The 18,767-nt window shown below is 40.2% G+C and overlaps 2 protein-coding genes across 4 annotated transcripts in view; both read left to right on the plus strand.

Moving 5' to 3' along the window:
- Positions 1 to 7,175, plus strand: part of wnk3 (WNK lysine deficient protein kinase 3) — a 36,859-nt gene extending 29,684 nt beyond the window's left edge. For 2 of the 3 annotated variants that reach the window (XM_062391875.1, XM_062391876.1), the window contains exons 19-25: positions 109 to 355; positions 2,040 to 2,125; positions 2,233 to 2,570; positions 2,689 to 2,924; positions 3,012 to 3,107; positions 3,199 to 3,362; positions 3,987 to 7,175. In XM_062391875.1, coding sequence (XP_062247859.1) covers positions 109 to 355; positions 2,040 to 2,125; positions 2,233 to 2,570; positions 2,689 to 2,924; positions 3,012 to 3,107; positions 3,199 to 3,362; positions 3,987 to 4,562 — 1,743 coding nt within the window. In that variant the 3' untranslated portion in view covers positions 4,563 to 7,175. The remainder of the gene's footprint in view (positions 1 to 108; positions 356 to 2,039; positions 2,126 to 2,232; positions 2,571 to 2,688; positions 2,925 to 3,011; positions 3,108 to 3,198; positions 3,363 to 3,986) is intronic. The other variant, XM_062391877.1, reaches the window with a different exon arrangement.
- Positions 7,176 to 9,120: 1,945 nt separating this feature from the next.
- Positions 9,121 to 18,507, plus strand: phf8 (PHD finger protein 8). Its single transcript, XM_062391656.1, has 21 exons — positions 9,121 to 9,401; positions 9,566 to 9,651; positions 9,745 to 9,871; positions 9,999 to 10,159; positions 10,310 to 10,451; positions 10,607 to 10,793; positions 10,875 to 11,037; positions 11,160 to 11,247; positions 11,466 to 11,572; positions 11,676 to 11,767; positions 12,083 to 12,172; positions 12,306 to 12,587; positions 12,699 to 12,781; positions 12,875 to 13,041; positions 13,199 to 13,284; positions 13,870 to 13,991; positions 14,280 to 14,611; positions 14,698 to 14,793; positions 14,877 to 14,986; positions 15,431 to 15,791; positions 15,883 to 18,507. Exons 1-21 carry the CDS (start codon positions 9,304 to 9,306, stop codon positions 15,969 to 15,971), a joined length of 3,069 nt encoding a protein of 1,022 aa, XP_062247640.1. The 5' UTR covers positions 9,121 to 9,303; the 3' UTR covers positions 15,972 to 18,507.
- Positions 18,508 to 18,767: the final 260 nt, after the last annotated feature.

An 18,767-nucleotide genomic window follows, 5' to 3' on the forward strand; every position in this document is an offset into this window, starting at 1 on the left:
GTGACTCTGCTTGGTTCTTTCTCAGCTGTCTGTGAGAATGTTTGAGTGTTTCTCCATTTTAACAGCTCAGCTCCACGCAGCCACTCTTAATTGTCTTAACTGTTCCAGGCTGTACCCCCACAATCTGATACCAGTACGACTGGAGACGCATCGTGGCCTCCCAATCAGCAGCCGATCCCCCTCCGGCATGGACAGCAGCAGCACAATGCAGGAGGTGGATATTTTGGCCTAAACCTGACATGTCCTAGTATCAGAAATCCTGTTAGCAAGAAATCCTGGACTCGCAAATTCAAAAACTGGGCGTGCAAACTGCGCCACTCCGCCAGCTTGTTCAAGAAGCCCAGAGTCCAGCAAGGTAGCGTCCTCTTAGGGAGCAAGTGAGAGAGAGAGAGAGAATGAAATGTGGGGGCATGCACCTAAATCTAATCTACTACTAGTTTTAACATAGTAAATTAACTTGCTTAACCATCAAGAATTAATAACTGTTAATGCTAATGGTTGTTAATGTGTACGGCTAAATATTTCTGTTTAAAAAAAATTGTAATGTGACTTTATGTGCCTGTTGATATCTTTTCATACATTATTTTTTTATTTATTTTTTATCTTAACTGTTTCTGAATTGCTTTTTTACAAAATTTCATTTCCCTGGCAGTCTTTCTTTTTGCATGGGTTACTCACCCAGGGGGCGCAAACAGTGGAGAATAGAGGAGGGTGGGAGATTGGCGCAGTGTAGGAAGAGGTCGGCGTCAAATATCTGATGCCCATCCCAGTGCAGATGAAACCTGGAGAAAAGCCCAGCTGTGATTGTGCCCAGGACATACCCCCTCATATGACAACCCCCCCCCCCCCCCCCCCACACACCCTTCCCCGACCCCAGTTCCATGGGCGCCTCCAAGCAGCAACCATCTCACCTCCTCACATCCACCTGCTGGCTCAGTGTAGCGAGATCCGTTCAACTCACGCCATAAATAACACAGATAAGACAGATGCTTAGTTGCTATGCTAATATGTTGCTATTTTGTCACTCTAACTCTAATATGTGTGCACTTTCTGTGTCAGCTCATACACCATAACATTGCTCCATGAGGCCAAACTCTATAGTGTAATTGTAGCATATGAATTAAAAAACCGCAATAAACCAGATTAAGATGAAACTTCTAGTACATATTGGCTGAGCTTTATCACAATGTTCAGGTATTCCAGTCATTTTGCATGCATTTCTGTTTATGTGTGTAACATGTGTAGCAGTTGCTTAGATCCGTCGCACATGCATGAGCAAGTATGTTATGTTCCACACGAGTGACTAATGATGCATCGTTATGTGTAAGCAACACCTATTTCAGGCTGCATACTTTTTATGTTGGTCTTCAGTTATGCAGTGACTATCCATGTGCACACTTACTAATGCAGTGAGCCCAAATATCAAACACACACAACAATATCACTGTGGATCTGAGCGCAGATCTCAAATGTGATGTTGGGCTTTGTTGTCTGATATATGACTGGGACAATATGGAGTCAGTGAGAATGAGAGAGAGTGGTGGGTGGTCGGGTGGGTGAGGGTACATGATTGTTAACATTCAACTGCCATTTCACAGTGTTTTTCTTTTCTTTTTTTTATTAATGACTTACTATAATTTGCATTTGACCACTCCTACCCTCACAGCCATAATACGTTTCTCTTGAGCATGTATTTTTACATCCCAAGTGCCTACATTAATATTTCTATTTATAATTTAGACAAATAACTGCGACTGAAGTCGGCATATGTTAACATTGTTCATAGACATGAATGCATGCCACCTGAGTGAATGAGTTGATGTGTGACATTTGTGAGGATTTCTAACAATGCCTTTTTGTCCGTGCTCCTTGTCCGTCCATGTTCATCTATATGTCCCTCTTTCATGTATTTCATTTGTCTGTTGTTTTTTTGCGTGTGTCCACTTTGTCATTTATGTGTTGTTTATTTCTGTGTGTTGTCTTTTTTGTCTCTGGGTCTGTGTCTCCCTTTTTCTTTTTCATCCTCGTCTCTTTATTAGAAGGCCGTTCTACCCGCCAAGCCCTTAGAGAAGATAAGGAGGCACCATCCATGAATTCACCTCAGTCACGCAAAGGACGATTTCAGGTAGGACTAAAAGTACAGCTATAACCCAACTCTTCACCACTCGTAAGTCTGAATCTTCAGAGCAGTGTGGACAAGCAGCCAATGTCTCTCACACCCTCTGCAATCAGGTGACTCCAGTGCTTCAGACCTCTCCCCCTAAGGAGGTGCCAGCCGGTCATGTTAGCACTCACAGGAAAGTGGGACGCTTCTCTGTAACCCAGACTGAGACTAAGAAAGAAGATGGGCATACTATTAGCTCCCCGCTGTCCTCACACTTGGAGAGGGAGAGGAGGAGATCTCGGGCAAAGGAAGGAGATAAAGATGAAAATAAGAAGACCCCAGCGATGGCCCATCCGCCTCGGGGTCATGGACACAGCCACTCACCGCTGGGCAGCAGCGATGAAGAGGATGAGACTGAGCTGGAGGAGGAAGACCTGAGAAAAGAGCTACACACGCTCAGAGAGAAGTGAGGGGAGATGTTTAGCTGCATTATTTTGTGTGTTTACAAGACGTTCGTTTCTTGATTTATTCTCTTTTCTACGGAGTACAAACATTTCCACCGTTTTTTATCTCCTCCTCTATAGGCACATCAAAGAAGTGGTTTCCCTTCAAGCTCAGCAGAACAGAGAGTTGCAGGAACTTTACAGACAACTTCGTTCATCCAAAGACCAACGGCAGAGTCTGCCTGCCTCTCTCTGCCGAACCCCTTCTCTTCCCACGGCGGCTCCTCTCCTCTCTCCTCGCAGGCCCAGGCCAGGCAAAATCAAACTCCGGCCCCGGCCTCACTCCCACATGGATAACAACGGAGTTACGCACTCTGGTAGGTTTTTTTTGTCTGGTCTTTCTCCCTCATTTTCTCTTTGTATTGCATGATGGATGTGTAACTATTTGTTTATCTCTCGTTTAGGGTTTCAGCAGTCAAGTAGTTTCGCAGGTGGCGAACAGAATAGACTGCCCCTATACTGCAACCCCGAGCAGCCCTCATCACTGCCTGTTAAAAGAGGTACGGTTTGTTATAATGTTGATAAATTGAGACAATTCATTTAGTAACAGTATGTGGTTTGATGTTGCATCCCCCCTTGGCTTTTCCACAGATCAGAGTCCTCTGAGAAAAAGCACATTCACAGATGAACTGCACAAACTACTTGATAATTGGACGAAGGAGACGGTGGGCGCCATCCCACCAAAGCCTTCCCTGAATCAGATCAAGCAGATTCAGCAGGTGCAGGAGTTGGGAGGCTGGAGCCAGCCGACTGAGGTAGGACTGTGCACTAAAATATGTCCCCGATTTTTACACAAATTTAAAAGAAATACTTATAAAAGATGCTGAATTCACCTCCTTGACCATAAGTAGGTTGGAATGTATGTCCTTTGCATATCTTTGAATTTGACACAAGACTTCAGTCAGCAGCAGGTTAGTCTAGCTGAGTATGAAGAATGGAAATAGGGGGAAACAGCTAGCTACACTATCTCTAAGGTAAACAAAATTGCCCACTATACAAGGAAACGCATATAACCCAACTTGTTATTTCCCCCACTGTTTCCAGTCTTCATTCTTATCAAAGATAACTGGCTGCCTGCATAAGTATCATGCTGCTAATCTCATTTTCAACAAATAAAACAAATAAGCGTATTCGACAAATCTCAGACTATTGCTTTAATATATTCTCAGACCTGTTGTTCTCTTTTCATCATAAATGTGATGCTGGTGCTTTTGTGTTATTACAAGATCACTTGATCTTCCTCATAAAAGATGATTAAAGAAACCAGACGGTGTTCATTGGTATTTAATGAAAAGTTTTGTCGTTTTGACTCGTTTGTGTCAGAGCATTGTTTTTGTGCTGTATTATTCACTCGATACTTATTACTATATTCACTACAGGTGGCTCCACCAGGTTGGTTTCCTGTGGCAACTCTGAACCCCCAGGCATCCCCCACCCCTGCCAGCTTGCCTGTGGCGGCCCCTTCTCATTACACAGGTGGAGGGAGCCTGTCCACCCTGCCCTCACCAGGACCTCCGCCGCAAACGCACGTGTCTCACGCTCCACAGATGCAGCCAAGTTTACATCTGCATCAGTCTCTCCCCCTCCAGCAGATGACCTATCAGCCGTCACCGGTTTGCCAGCAGATACCGCAGCCCCTGATGCAAACTCCTGTGAAGTCTAAGTCTTTGCCACAGACGCAGCCCATTACCCAGCTGCCCAACTCACCACCTCAAAGCCAGCCACTGCTGCCTTCTCAAATGCCCACATCTCCTGTGTCCACGGCTGTTTCTCTGCTGCCCGGCAGTGGGACCACTGCACCCACAGATAGTGCTGCTGCTACTGGGGGGACATTTTGCTCCTGCTCCTCATCCTCTTCCACCTGTTCCTCCTCTTGCTCTAATGCTGCTCTACCTTCCAGTGCCAAAATTCACCCAACACCCCCAACCTCGGCTCTTCCTCTGGGACAGAAATGAAACCAAGGTGAAGTGTGAGGTCAATATGAAGGTGCAAGAGATTGAAGTATGAAGTTGGTCAGGATGTAAAACAGATCCACGTGGAGTGTTAGTTCTGTGTATACATGAGCGAGGTGTGAGTGCAATGAATTTATGGATACCAGTGTATGTGAGGGATGATAGATTCTAGTATGTACAAAACAGACGGTAATAAGAAGAGGGGGTTTATGGTTCACGGTATGTTTGGGTGTTGCGATGTAAAAATTCTTTAACGTATGAGTGTGTGCTTTTATGAGTGTGGGTGAGTGTATGTGGATTATCTAAGTACATATCCCTGATGTCCTTTGGCATAAATCATGTTCCTTTTTTTCCGTTTTAAAACCAACTCAGTTGGACCTGAATTCTCCCGGAGCAGAGACAAGGGGGTCAAGCTGTTTGACAGTGTGTTGACATTATTATTATTTTTCTTATCAATGCTTACAGTAAAAGGACTATCAATTTTAAAAAGTGCAATTAGTAATGGTCATCGAAGTTGATCAGCATGTGTTGTATTGATTTGTCTGTAAGGCATCAAATATTTTTGTAAAAGCACATTTAAAGAAGAGGAGACGCATAGAGCATTTTTCCATGATCTTTACATGATCTTTTAAAACTTTAGGCCTACAGCACAAGGTGTTTAAATGGGCAACAAACAATTAAACTAAACAGCAGCATGTTACACAAAAGAGCACGGTTAAGTTATCTGGCTTCCATCGTTACCACAATACGACCAAATACATTGTGACAGTGTTGTGCACTGTACAGCATGTGCTTATCTTTTTGTTATTCTGTGTTTGTAACGTGGATGCAGACTGAATAACCATGAGTGATATGATATAAAGTCTGATTGATTCTTAATATGATGGCAAATTGAAATTGAAAAACTACATGACCTTATGACTAACTTGAATTGCCTAAGTGCAAACTGCTTGCACTTGCTATATTCATGAATCTCACATTTACTGTTTGCAGCCCACTGAGAAGAATAATCAGTCATGAGTAAACTTGCTTCCAGGATCACCTGCTTTCCTGTTTGACTTTCTAGTTTTCAGTTGTGGCTCAACATATTACAATATATCACCTTGTCATTCTGAGGTAGAGAACTCAAAAAAATAGAACTGCCAAGTTAATAAAGACTGGGGAGACCATGTGGGTTATTCCCATACTGCCTTTTAAAATGACTGCATTTTTGTGAGTGTGTGAGTGTGTATTTGTTGTGTGACAAAGCTTTGTGGTGGTCTCATGGTACATTGCAATATAGACTGCAGCCCTGTTTCTTTTATTCAAAGCGGCCTCTTACATGTCACCGTACCCAAATGAAGACGTTTACCTTGCCTATGTCTTGGGCTTGTTTCCTCAACAAACAAAACAAGTGAGACTTTTGACCATTTGCCAGTTGTACGTTTAATGTCCAACATTGTTGTGGGATCCTCACTTGCCTGTTCGTCAACCTTGTGTGGCGTTGTACATTTTCCTTATTTCAATTGTAAACTACCTTCAAAACTAGTCTTCAACCACTTCTGTCAGAAGTGCGACAGCGGGCCATAAATGTGCTTTACGCACTGCAAAAGGTTTACCCAAGTTAAAATTTTCCATTCCTTTATTTCCAACTCACTTCATTTGTAGCCGCAGGAATAACAGAGATATATATCAGGAGCGGACATATTTCTGTACATTTTATTGGGTTATCAGTGTGCTTAGCCATTCACACATGACCATTGATAGTCAGTCATTAATATTTTTTGGGCTTAATAAGTAGCCTGTAGTCGAAGTAGCATTTCTGTTTTACTAATGATAGCGAGATCGTGTGCCACAGAAACAGGACATTGTACAGGTTGTAAAAGACTGCTACATGTGAGTCAAAGAAATTAAAAACATGGATGGTTAAGGACTTCTCTATGCTAAAGGGTACGGTTGTTCAGAAACTGCAATTGCATTATCTAGAGTTTAACAATGGTTTTCTGTATTTTTCTCTTACCAAGACAACCCACATTTTCACAACGATGTAGTCCATTATTAGTGAAGGTGAGATACTGTGCTACCATGTCTGATACTAACATGTTGACTGATAGCTACAGGTCAACGATCATGACTTATGATGTGGAGCTGGCTTTGTCCTTGAAGTGTTACCAAAATGTTATCTAAAAGATAAAGATTATTTTTGTATTTTGAACTGGGGTTGTACAAATTATAAAACTGTGGAAAACACTGGTTTTCATCGCTGTTTACATGGGACTCCCCTTACTTTGATATACCTCTCTGACAGGCCAGGGTCATTTAAGGTCATATTCCGAAAATGTTGGCCCATTTTTAACTTCTTATTTCAGTTTTGAACATGGAAACCTGGATGATAAACAGCAGAATGACACGAGCTACTGGGATTTAGGTTATATATAAAATAAACTCCAAATTAATGCAACAAACACCTGGGGAGTCCCAAATAGCATGACCAATCCTAAAAACATTTTTGGGCAAGGAGACCTAGAAAATAAAGTAAGTTTCTGGTGATTTAGCCTCTGTAAATTGTAACTAATTCAACTGTTGATTTTATTTATGTTTTGTAACTAATCAAAATAAATGATGTCAAACATCAAATTGTATTTTTATTATGCCTTAATTTCACATCAAGTACATTCGTAGTAAAAGACATAAATATGCAATTATTTATGATCATTGACTATCCAAATTAGCAATTAATCCTTAATACTTAAAACTGGTATCCAAGTGACATGAGAAGGTGCAGACAAACCTGAATGATTGGTAAATTTTGTATTTATTACAGATTTTCTTTCCAACAGATTTTCTGTTTAAAGACACAAAAAATACATCTTGCTGCAAGCCAATAAATGTTGGTTTTAAAAAATAAAATCAGATTATGTGTGATTAAGTAATTTACACATTTGCAAATATTGTTTACTTTGTATATTTTTCAGCTGAATTTATGTATGCGTGTACACATATTCACAACTAAAACCGTGTTGCACTGAAAAACAATGTATTCAACCCAAGTTCCAATTACAGCAGCCATGAAAGGAAAGCAAATAGCAATGGGAAGTAACAATAACATCACACTGAAAAATCCAGTAAAAGACATGTATAATGCTGGAAGAAACAGAAAGCAATTTATAAGCTGGGGTATGCAAAAAAGCAGTACTTATGAATTTACCTAAATAGTGTTGTTAGTTTAAAATCTTTATTTATTTTGACCAATTTCCGTACAGTTTGTAATACTATAAAGACAATTCAGTTGAGATGGTCCAATTTATTTGATGCAATTGAAAAATATTATATACATATTATAAAACAACCCTATTTAAAGGTCTCTTCTATTGAAGCATTCTAAACATGAAAATTACAGCCTGATTGCTGTCCAGCTTTCCTGGAGAAAAACATTTCAATCCAAAAAGATTATTTTGGTTTTTACATAAAAAATATTTATTTGTTTAGAAAAAAAATTAAAATAATAATAAATAATACCAGGCCAGACTCATCTTCTAACTAGACGAGTCAGTTTGTCTGTAGAGAGTTAGAGTTGAGTCTCCCTCTGTGTCAGGATTTCCCCTCAGCAGCAGCGGCTTGTCCTGATCGCAGCTCTATAGTTGACTCGCTGAAACTTTATTGTTTTTTCAACAGCGGACAGCGACGAACAACGGTTCTGACGCTGCAGCCTTTGAAATGGCGTCGGTGCAGTCAAATAGCGCCGTTACTTGTCGTTGTTGAGCTCGTGTAGGTCGCTTCAGGTGGTGGTTTCCTGCTCCAGTGTGAACCTCTGGCTCTGGCCAATATACTCGGCTATTACAGAGTTGATAAACAAAAAATGTGGTGAAGCAAATTGTCATTAATTGACGTTGCATAATAAGGCCGCAGCTAACCCCGGGCTTGCGTAGGGATTACAGCGGCTTTTGGATGCTTGGCCCTGCTGCAGCTCGATGTCGGTGAGTTTCTAGCGATAAAATATCTATTAAACCATCAAACAGCCCGTTTTTATTCGGTTTATATTGTTTAGCTGTTTCAAGTGAACTCCGCGTTGTTGGTTTGAAAGCTTATTTCGCAGCATTATTTCCCTTGTGCAAGTCTTCCCTAAATGCTTTGGTTAGCTCTTTAGCTAGCACGGCTAACACACGGGCAGCATGTTTACAAACAGCGTGCTAACGTTACATCCTGCCGGTGTGTTGTTTACAACTCGTCAAAAGAAGCAAAACTATTTCTCATTTGAACTCTGCGACGGTTGTTAGATTGTTGTTACTTCTCCGGTTTAAAGCGTATGACCCAGTTTAATATCCGCTGGTTAGTGTAATGCTATCAAAACAAAACACAGGCGAATGTACCTACCCAGCTTGTTTACTGAACTTCAGTTTGCAGAATTAGTCGTTCTTTATAAATGGAGCTGGTTAAGCTGTTTGCTGTGTGAAGTCGTCCTCATTGTTCACCGTTTGTATTAATCAACTTTCAGATGCAGTCGCTTCATTATCAAGTGTGTGTAAGTTTCGTTTTGTTCCTATATTTCAACAGGTTTCCCGGTGAATCCTGGTGGACATGTGTAGTTAAATCAGGAATCTGGAGCTGAAGTGGCCGGCTTATAGTTCAGATCTACAGCAACACTACCATTCATTATGAATTAAGTCTTTAAATTGTTAAACAGCCGCTACTCCCTTATTTCAAATTTGAAATCCTCAGAAATAATAATTGATTGTTGGTTCTCACTCACACACACACACTCGATATGGCATCAGTGCCAGTGTACTGCTTATGTCGCCTGCCATACGATGTGACACGCTTCATGATCGAGTGTGACATTTGTCAAGACTGGTTCCATGGAAGGTAAGCTACTCTCAGATGCAAAACTGTTCATTCATTTGTAATCTGTGTCTGTTTTCTTAATTGCAAGGTTCCTGAGTGAACTCTCAATAGGACCTATATTAATTTTATTTAGCTATCCATTCTGCACATATTCTGTCTGATGAGTAACAATGTGTTTTGTGTAGCTGTGTTGGGGTTGAGGAGGATAAAGCAGCTGAGATTGACCTATATCACTGTCCCAACTGTCAAGTCAGCCATGGGCCGTCTGTCAGTAAGTTAGCGTTTCCTGAACAAGCTTTTCTGAAAATGTTCTGATCTTATAGGCTTAATGCATCTGTGGATTTCTGTCTCTCCCTCTCCTTAGTGCGCAAACGCCGTGGAGGCAACAAGCAGACAGAGAGTGGTGCTACTGGAGGGAGAGATCCAAGTCGGCCCGTTAAGACCGGCAGTACACAGTTTGTTAGGGAGCTACGGAGCCGCACCTTCCCAAAGTAAGTCTTTCCCCTTGGTCCTGGAAAGAGAAAAGTTGTGTTATCTCATTATAATACATATGTCACAATCTCTTTGGTCGGCTTTCTCTTAAGTCATTTTGTGCATTTGTTTCTTTTTCTATGACAGTGCGGATGAAGTCTTGCTAAAGCCTACTGGGGCCCAGCTGACAGTGGAATTTCTAGAAGAGCATTCATTCAGTGTTCCTGTCATGGTGCTGAGACGGGATGGCCTAGGAATGACCCTTCCCCCAGCGTCATTCGGCGTCAGTGATGTAGAGCACTACATCGGTAAAGTTGCGACTTATTTAGTGCTACATTTAGTTAATAATTTTTAGAGATGTTCTTTTTAGAGAAGATGTTAAGGCTAATGTATGTGGGGGAAATGAACATTTGTTTTCTTCTTTGTTCTTAAGCTCATTCATTTTGTTTTAACTGCAGGAGCAGACAAAGAGATTGATGTGATAGATGTGTCGCGACAAAGTGACATGAAGATGAGGTTGGGAGAATTCGCTGAATATTACAACAGCCCCAACAGAGAGAGAGTGCTAAATGTCATCAGCCTGGAGTTCTCTGAGACCAGGTATGCAAAATATAATGTTCTCAGGCACTGTTCAGTTCGAAATTATGACCCAGTATCTTGTTATTTCAGGTTAATGTTACTTCATCTTTTATCAAGCTATCTTGCTCATGTTGTGATGTATTGAACACTAACGGTTGGTGTTGGACTTGTTGTAGGCTCTCAAACTTGGTGGAGACTCCAAAGATTGTGAGGAAACTGTCGTGGGTGGAAAACCTCTGGCCTGAGGAGTCTGTGTTTGAACGCCCCAATGTGCAGAAGTACTGCCTAATGGGAGTGAAGGATAGTTACACAGACTTCCACATTGACTTTGGGGGCACCTCAGTATGGTACCATGTCCTCAGGGTAAGAGATTTCTTTGTTATCTGCTTATTTCTTTGAATACATTGTATGATTTTAATAGCTTGCCTCTCTGTGTGTGTTCAGGGCGAGAAAATCTTCTACCTGATTTCCCCCACTCCTGCCAACCTAGCGCTTTTTGAGCAGTGGAGTTCTTCATCCAACCAGAATGAGATGTTCTTTGGAGACCAGGTTGATATGTGCTATAGGTGTTCAGTTAAACAAGGAAACACATTGTTCATACCAACAGGTAGGCTGAAATATTTCTGCTGGTTTCATTAGTCATAAAAAAATTATTTTAACAGTCCTGTAATAATTAGAAAAGTCTGTAACCAATCATGTTTACACATTTGTAATTTGTTTGTCTTCCAGGATGGATTCATTCTGTCCTGACTCCAGTGGACTGCCTGGCCTTTGGAGGAAACTTCTTGCATAGTCTTAACATTGACATGCAGCTCCGGTTAGTTTCTTCAAGCCTGATCATGTCGTGTTATTATAGCCCTTTCAGAAAAAATATAGTCTTGTAACGTGAACTTGACTTTGCCATTAATCTATAAAAGTTATACAAAGTGAGGTTGGGGCTATGTAAAATCTAGTATTTCCCTTCTCTGCTTTAAGTTCCTCTGGTATTTTCCATTCTTTTTTGATCAAATGTCTTTGTTTGTATTTACCTTTTAGAGCATATGAAATAGAAAAGAGATTAAGCACAGCAGATTTGTTCCGATTTCCCAACTTTGAGACTGTGTGCTGGTATGTAGGAAAACATCTTCTTGATACCTTCAGAGGTGAGTGATTTCAATGTATTTCTCATGATATTGATTTCAATTTGGGTTGTTTGTGTTTTTAATCATTGTAATATTATTCATGTTTTGGTATTCTGTCTCACAGGCTTGAGAGAAAATCGTAGACACCCAGCCACATATCTGGTTCATGGAGCTAAGGCCCTGAACAATGCCTTCCGCGGCTGGACCCGAAAAGAGGTAAAATCTTATTTGATTACTTAATTTCATTCTTTCCCCTCTTTCCTTCTTGTTTTATTACTGCAGAGCAACAATATGTGAGTTATTGTAATTACATAAAATCTCATTTGTGTCTGAAGGATTAAAGTATTTGAATATATTTGTCCAATTGCATCTAGTCAAAATTCCTAAAAACTGAATGGTTTTGGAAAAAAGGAATTGCACAGACCCACTTCCTCTCTGAATCCCTATTGCCTTGTATCCCTGTCTGCTGTCATTGTGCTAAGCTAAAACAATGTTGCCTGAAATTAATAATAGTTCTTGCTGTACTTCCAGTCTATAGCAGGTCATGAGGTTGAGATTCCAGAAACCATCAACACTCAAACGCTAGTGAAGGACCTGGCCAAGGAGATTCGTCTGGTTGAGGTAAATGGTAGATTAATGGAAAATTAGGAGATGTTTTGCGCTTAACAGTAATTTTAAAGTGTTAATATAAAAAATAATATTTGCATTCCTCCTTCCTGTTTTACTGACCCATCTGTTTGGTCTCTTTTGATAGGATATCTTCCAGCAAAACATTGGTCGCACTGGACCTCAGTTTCCTGGCTCACCAGTCTCGAAAGCTCCCCTGACTCCCTCTCAGAATTCAGGACGCCCCCCTGGAAAAAAGAAAACACCCAAGTCTAAAGAAGTGATTGGGGGCATTGCGCCCCCAGGAACCAAGAAGAAGAGTCAAAAGGGGCTGCTTAAAGCAGAAGCAGGGGAACTGGACCTCATTGAGATCCACACCAAACATACACTCAAGAAGTTCCACAGTGGCAAATCCAAAAACAAGAACAAGGTATGGTGATTGTGAACATCTTACGTTACATTAGGAATGTTTATCCACATTTTGTTTGTGTCTGAATGGTTTATCTTTATAGTTGCTTACAATTCTTATCTTTCTTTCCAGTTGGATTTGCCATTAGAAGAATTTGAAGGGAAGCTAAATAAAAGCAAACTAAAACTTGTGCTGTCTAATGGAAAAATCCAAGGGTAAGCTTTGCAGCTACATTGCGTTTCCTATTACTTTTGGAATCTGATGGTCAAAAGGTTGGGGTTCATACTTGCCTTTTTTTCTGCTTGTAGTAAGAAGGTTGGCAGTAATGGTGCAGGAGGTGCGGCAAAGTTCAAACATCTTGCCATGGAGGGATCCAGTCTGTCTGACCTCGAGTCTGAGGACGAGCTGCAGATTGATGAGACTCCACCTCCACGTCGGAAACCTGCAGGACCCAACAAGAAAAAGAAACTAAGCGGTTAGAATTTTACCTTAAGCTGTCTTATTATGAATGCTCAAATTAATTGAGTAAATTGAGCAGTAAATAGCTTGGACTGCTGGTTAAATGTCGATCCTTGTACATATTTTCAAAGCCCCTTAGCTACTAAAGTGTGTGTTTTAAAATGTGCCTTCAGGTCTTCCTAGAAAGCTGCCCAGAGCCAAACCGTGCTCTGACCCCAATCGCATCAGAGAGCCTGGAGAAGTAGACTTTGACATTGAGGTGAGATTATTATTTACCAATATTATGCTTTCCATATCAAATATGCCAAGTTTAACAGGTCATAAATGAATCACCGGTGGTCGTTATAAGTTGTAGTGGCTTTATTTCCTCAGCTGAACCAGATTACATTTGTTGCTTCATTAAACCTATTTTGCCATAGTGATAAATGTTTGTGTGATCAGACTAGTTCAAAATAAATCTCAGAATCAGGGGGACCTTTGGACAAATGGTTAGGGTGTACACTTGATCATTTACTATATGTGATATCGCTACTCTACCCACATTTCCTTCAACAACAATTCCCCCAAAATATATAATTGCTGATTTGATCTGTCTGCTTGTATTAGAAACTTTGGGTCTGCAAGCTTATATAACATAAGAGATTTTTGTAGCAACCGCTGGCCCTTTGCAATGGCTATGCAGTAATATACTTTTTTAAGGGTGGCAACATAGGCTCTGCATTCTGTCATATATATTATGCCCTCACCTCCCCTGGTTGGCACTCATTATTCCCCAGAATTATATTGTTATAACACAAGTTGTAAACTAGTAGTAAGTATATAATGTCTGTACATGTGTATACAGGAGGATTACACAACAGACGAAGAGGCACTGGCTGCTCATGGAGTGAAGGGTGGAGCAGGGGGCATTCTGGACTTATTGAAGGCCAGCAAGCAAGTAGCTGGCTTGGACTCTGCATCTCTTAGGTACGATTTCATTATTGACCTGTACATAATTTGTTCAACACGACAATTCAGGAAGAGTTAGTGATGGTATTTTGAATATATATTTATTTAGATAATAACATTTAAACATGTTATAATTAAGCACTTGGATGAACTAGTGATAAGAGCAATAATTAAAAGCACTTGCTGCATGTATACAATAACCTTTGAAACTTGAATAGTTCACATATTTGCACAGGCTTTTGCTCTGTGCTGTGTTCAGGAAGTTATTTGTAGATATTACATGATGCTTGACTGTCCTTTTCTCAGTGAGGAAGCCCCAGCCTCTCCAAGTACACGGGATGCCATTCAGGGTATGCTGTCCATGGCCAACCCTCCATCCTCGTCCTCATCTTCCTCCTCTTCATCTCCCTTATCCATCTCTGGAGGCCTGACAGAGGGATTGGGGGTGGTCAAGGAAAAAGGCGGCAGGGCTGTGTGGGTGACTGGAGGGGTCAAAAAGACAGGAGGTCCTGATAAGAAACCAGTTGTCCAGCGGCCTGGGAAACGGCCAATTAAACGTCCAGCGCGTCACTTTAGTGATGAGGAGAGTCCAGATGAGCAAGAAACTCTGGGAACGTGTTTTAGAGATTCTGACTATGGTGAGAAATACACTCTGTGTCTTACAACTCAATTTGACAACTTTCACTGATCAAGCCATTGATTAATTGTTGATAAAAAATTTAAGTTTACCCATCCTTGGAGTCTGATGAGGAGGACCGTGCCAACAGGGCTAAGGCAAAGCGCAAGAAAAACTGGGATGATACACCTTGGAGCCCTAAAGGTAACTGGCCTAAACATATAAGGAAGACCGAAATGCTATTTCACTTTCCAAAGGTTGATCTTTTCATTTCTTCTCATTTATAGCCAGAGTGATGCCCACCCTTCCCAAACAAGATCGGCCAGCCAGGGACGGGGCTAGAGTTGCATCTGTAGAAACTGGTCTTGCCGCTGCTGCTGCCAAGCTGGCACAACAAGTGAGTGGAGGAAAAAGCATATTTGTGTTAGTAGGATAACAATTAGTCAAAAAAATGTTAAGGGTTTTCTAACACACTATGTCCAAACAAGAGGACGGTTCCATAACTTTTGTTTTGATTGTTAATTGTGGAGACAACAAATATAAACAGTAACTAGGCAAGTTGGACCAAAACATATCGGTCGATAAAAAAGGGCTCACTCTCTCTCCCAGACAACAAAGAATAACGTAGCAGATGAGTAGGTGATATTAATTACTGACTAAAGCTATGTCCTGGTGATGAACAAAAACCTCCACAACTTCCATCAACTAGTGAGTGACAGGTATTCAGCTCAGATGTAAATGCTGCTGCTACAGTCTCCTAATAAATAATGTTGAGTAAGGCTATCTTTCAATGAAAGATAATAACTCTTTCTTACTTTTTCTTTGTTAAATTATTATTCAGGAACAGAAAAAGCCTGCTAAAAGGAAGTACAGCAAAAAACCACGTCCTCCTGCTCCAGTAGTTGCTCCTCCCCCTGTTGAGACTGAGCCAGCCCCAGCCTCCCCACCACCTGCTCCAGAGTCTACAGCAGACTTCAGCCCAGAAAGGAGAATGGAATACTTCTCTGCTAGTCTGATGGACCATGAATACACGGCAGGACCAGGAGCTTTTGGCCCTGGAGGCCCTAGAGGTAGCGGAGCCATGGCCCCTGGTGTGTTCCTCACATCTCGACGCCCTTCCCTGTCTCCGCAGAACAGCAGCTCTCACTCTGCTGTGTCTCCTGCAAGTTCGGCCAGCATAGGCACAACAGGAGTTGGTCAAGGTAAGCATTACGTTAAAACATTGACAGCATAGGTGCAGATCCCTGTGAGAGAATGTTTTCTAATGTATGTCTCCTTTCCACTTCAATTCAGGGAAACGCCCAAAGAAAGGACTTGCTACTGCCAAACAGAGACTTGGAAAGATTTTGAAAATCCATCGCAACGGCAAACTTCTCTTGTGAGAGATGTTGGAAACATAGCTGAAAAGATGTTGGAAATGTGGGAATCAAGAGAAATGATTTTGTGGAAGTAGGTCTGAAGGAAATAGAAATAGTAATCTATATTTTCTACTCTAGATAAATTTGTTTACTGTTTTCACCTGTTAATTGAACCCCACTATATTTTGTCCTACACCAAGTCTTCAACACAATTAGCAGTCTGTTTTGGCACTACACCTACCAATATCTTCATAAAGATATTTTCAGAGGCATATCTGTTATCTAAAACAGATCACTGTAATGCCATAATACACTCACTCTGGTAAATAACACATTTGACAAGTGTTTCAAAATGACAGGTGGACAGTGATTTAACTAGCTAGATTAACTAGCATAATAAATAAAGACTGAATAGTTTCTTTTTTTCTTTTGCTTATATCTTTGGCCATTTGTAGAGGCTGTATTTATGCAAATACATTGTACTGTCCATCTTAATTTTTTTTTAAAGGGAAAGAAAAACAACACATTGTCAGGTAAAACTTACCCCAATCCCGCATTAACAATGACAGCCATGCAGTTGTAATATGATATTTCCTTAATTTTACCTCATAAATCCATGTGCGGTATGGTAATCACAGCATGCCAACCTTTTACAAACAATGAACAAACCTAATATGCACTTGGTCAGCACTCAGTATGAAACTGCGATTAAATGAAAATGTATTCATTTGACAAATTTCTCACTTGCCCCGCTCAGACCTGGTATTGACATTGATCATGAGAGATCCGATCAAAAGTGTGTGTGTGCGTGTGTCCTAAATATTTGTCCTTTGACCACCTGGGATCAGATCTCACTTCTGTGCTCAGTATGCAAATACATATGCACGTCATTTAAGTTCACTTACACCAAACTATGCTGCTTTTAGCCAGTCTTGAGTGTACGGATTTCTCATTTGTAGATGTGTTTGTGTGTCAGCACAATCTTTTTTTTGGTTGAGATTTTACCTATTTGAAAAAAAATACCTGTGGTAGTCAGTGTTAATACTCTGGCCACAAACAAATCAATTTAATTGGGAAACAGGAGAAGTGTAAAAATACTTCTGGTCAGAGGATGTCAACTGAGTAGTTAAAATTCACAAGTGGCCCAGGACAAATTTGTGTTCACGCAGCTAAAAGAACGTGGCAACGTGGTCCCAGACCACTTTCGAATGTGGTCTGAATGACTGACTTGGTCTCAAATCTGTCCTTTTTGTGTTTTGTATCTGGTTGCTTTCAGACCTGTACTAAGAGCTGTTCACTTATAATTGGATCACTCACTACAAACTCTAATATCAGGTCTCAATGGGGTCGCTGTTATTTGCAATCCAAATTTTTCTCCACTGTTGCTACACTTAAAATATTAAGCCAGCAATGTGATAGAGTTCTATTTATTCTGATCATATTTAACAAGACAATGCTTTGTCGCCTCCTAGCCTGTTTTACTGTCAAATGCTTATACCCCACCTCATCTTCTTGCATCCCACTTTTGTTATTTTCAAAATTTAATACCTGTACAAAAATATAGTCATGAATTTGTTACAATTTTTTACAGTTTAAGTTGTCATTGTAAATATTTGTAATATTTGTAATTTATATAGCTACATTGGAAAAGCTAAAGAGACTAGTCTTCTGCAGGTTGCCATAATCTGTGCACCAAGTATTGGCAGCATTCTTGGATTAGACATAGACATGTGCTTTCTTTCCACAGAATGTAAGGTAATAAAATGTTGGCAGAAATGTAGATTTAACTGTGTGAAAACATTGTGAAGGTGCGAAATATCAATTCATATGTAAATATATGTTGTAATTTAAGTTCTTTTATAGTTCAAACAGTTTGAAATCTTTCTTAACATAACTTGTACATGATACATTGCTGTATTTGGAAAATATCTGAAATAGTTCATTTTTTATATTTGTATGCAGTAAATGTCACGCTTAGTTTGTCATGTCTTGTTAGTATATTATTGGAAGTGTTCTTGATAAAAATGCCCTTGTTAAATTTCATCAATTTAGTTTTATATGAATTGTTAATGTTCACTCTTGTGTTGGTGTGTACTTTGTGTTTTAAACATGATGTGTTTAAATACGACCTGGAAAAGATAAAATACACGTTGGGCAAAACTTTCTTTCTTCATTGATTTTATTTGAGTTACAAGAAGTATCATTTGTCGCCCGAGTGAATATTACATCAGTTTACTAGAGAACCCAGTTTCCAACTTTCCTGCAAATGTTATGAATAGGGAGGTTATACAGATACAATAAAGATTACTGGGTTGTATTTAACACATCTATGGTTAATTCTGTCCACTGAAAGGAAGGCAGCTGTTGACTACAGTTTCTCAGGTTTTTTTTGTATGAATTACTGTACTATTATTTTCACGTAAACATCTCAAAATTGCTCTTCTAAATACATCTTAAAAAGCATTTGTTATTAAATGTCCAATATTCATTTACCGATTGTCAGTGAGTATGGCTACACTTTCATATTAAAGCGCATTAAACAGAATATGTTTTATTACAATGGATTCTTCATTTTTCCACGGACCTTTGTGTGAAGCACTTTGTAGCTTCGTTTAGATAAGTACTATATAAATAAAGTAATTCTTTATCATTAATAATGTTGCCGTGTGCTTTCATGTGCACATCTTAATGAGGCTGGAGACCAGTTCACAGGCTATGGCCCGTTTCCCAGACGGAAAACGCTCTGGTATTGTTTTTCTGCAACAATTACAAGGGAGTGTCCTTAGTACACACAGCAACAGCAGCAGCAGCAGGTGTTCT

This window comes from Platichthys flesus, chromosome 7 (assembly GCF_949316205.1).
Source record: "Platichthys flesus chromosome 7, fPlaFle2.1, whole genome shotgun sequence".
Lineage (NCBI taxonomy): Eukaryota > Metazoa > Chordata > Actinopteri > Pleuronectiformes > Pleuronectidae > Platichthys > Platichthys flesus.

Excerpts from the sequence above, each read along its gene's own strand:
- phf8 (XM_062391656.1), top strand. The coding sequence starts at position 9,304 with ATGGCATCAGTGCCAGTGTACTGCTTATGTCGCCTGCCATACGATGTG. Across the intron at positions 9,402-9,565 it reads CAAGACTGGTTCCATGGAAG|CTGTGTTGGGGTTGAGGAGG; the intron begins GTAAGCTACTCT and ends TGTTTTGTGTAG. Across the intron at positions 10,160-10,309 it reads TGATGTAGAGCACTACATCG|GAGCAGACAAAGAGATTGAT; the intron begins GTAAAGTTGCGA and ends TTTTAACTGCAG.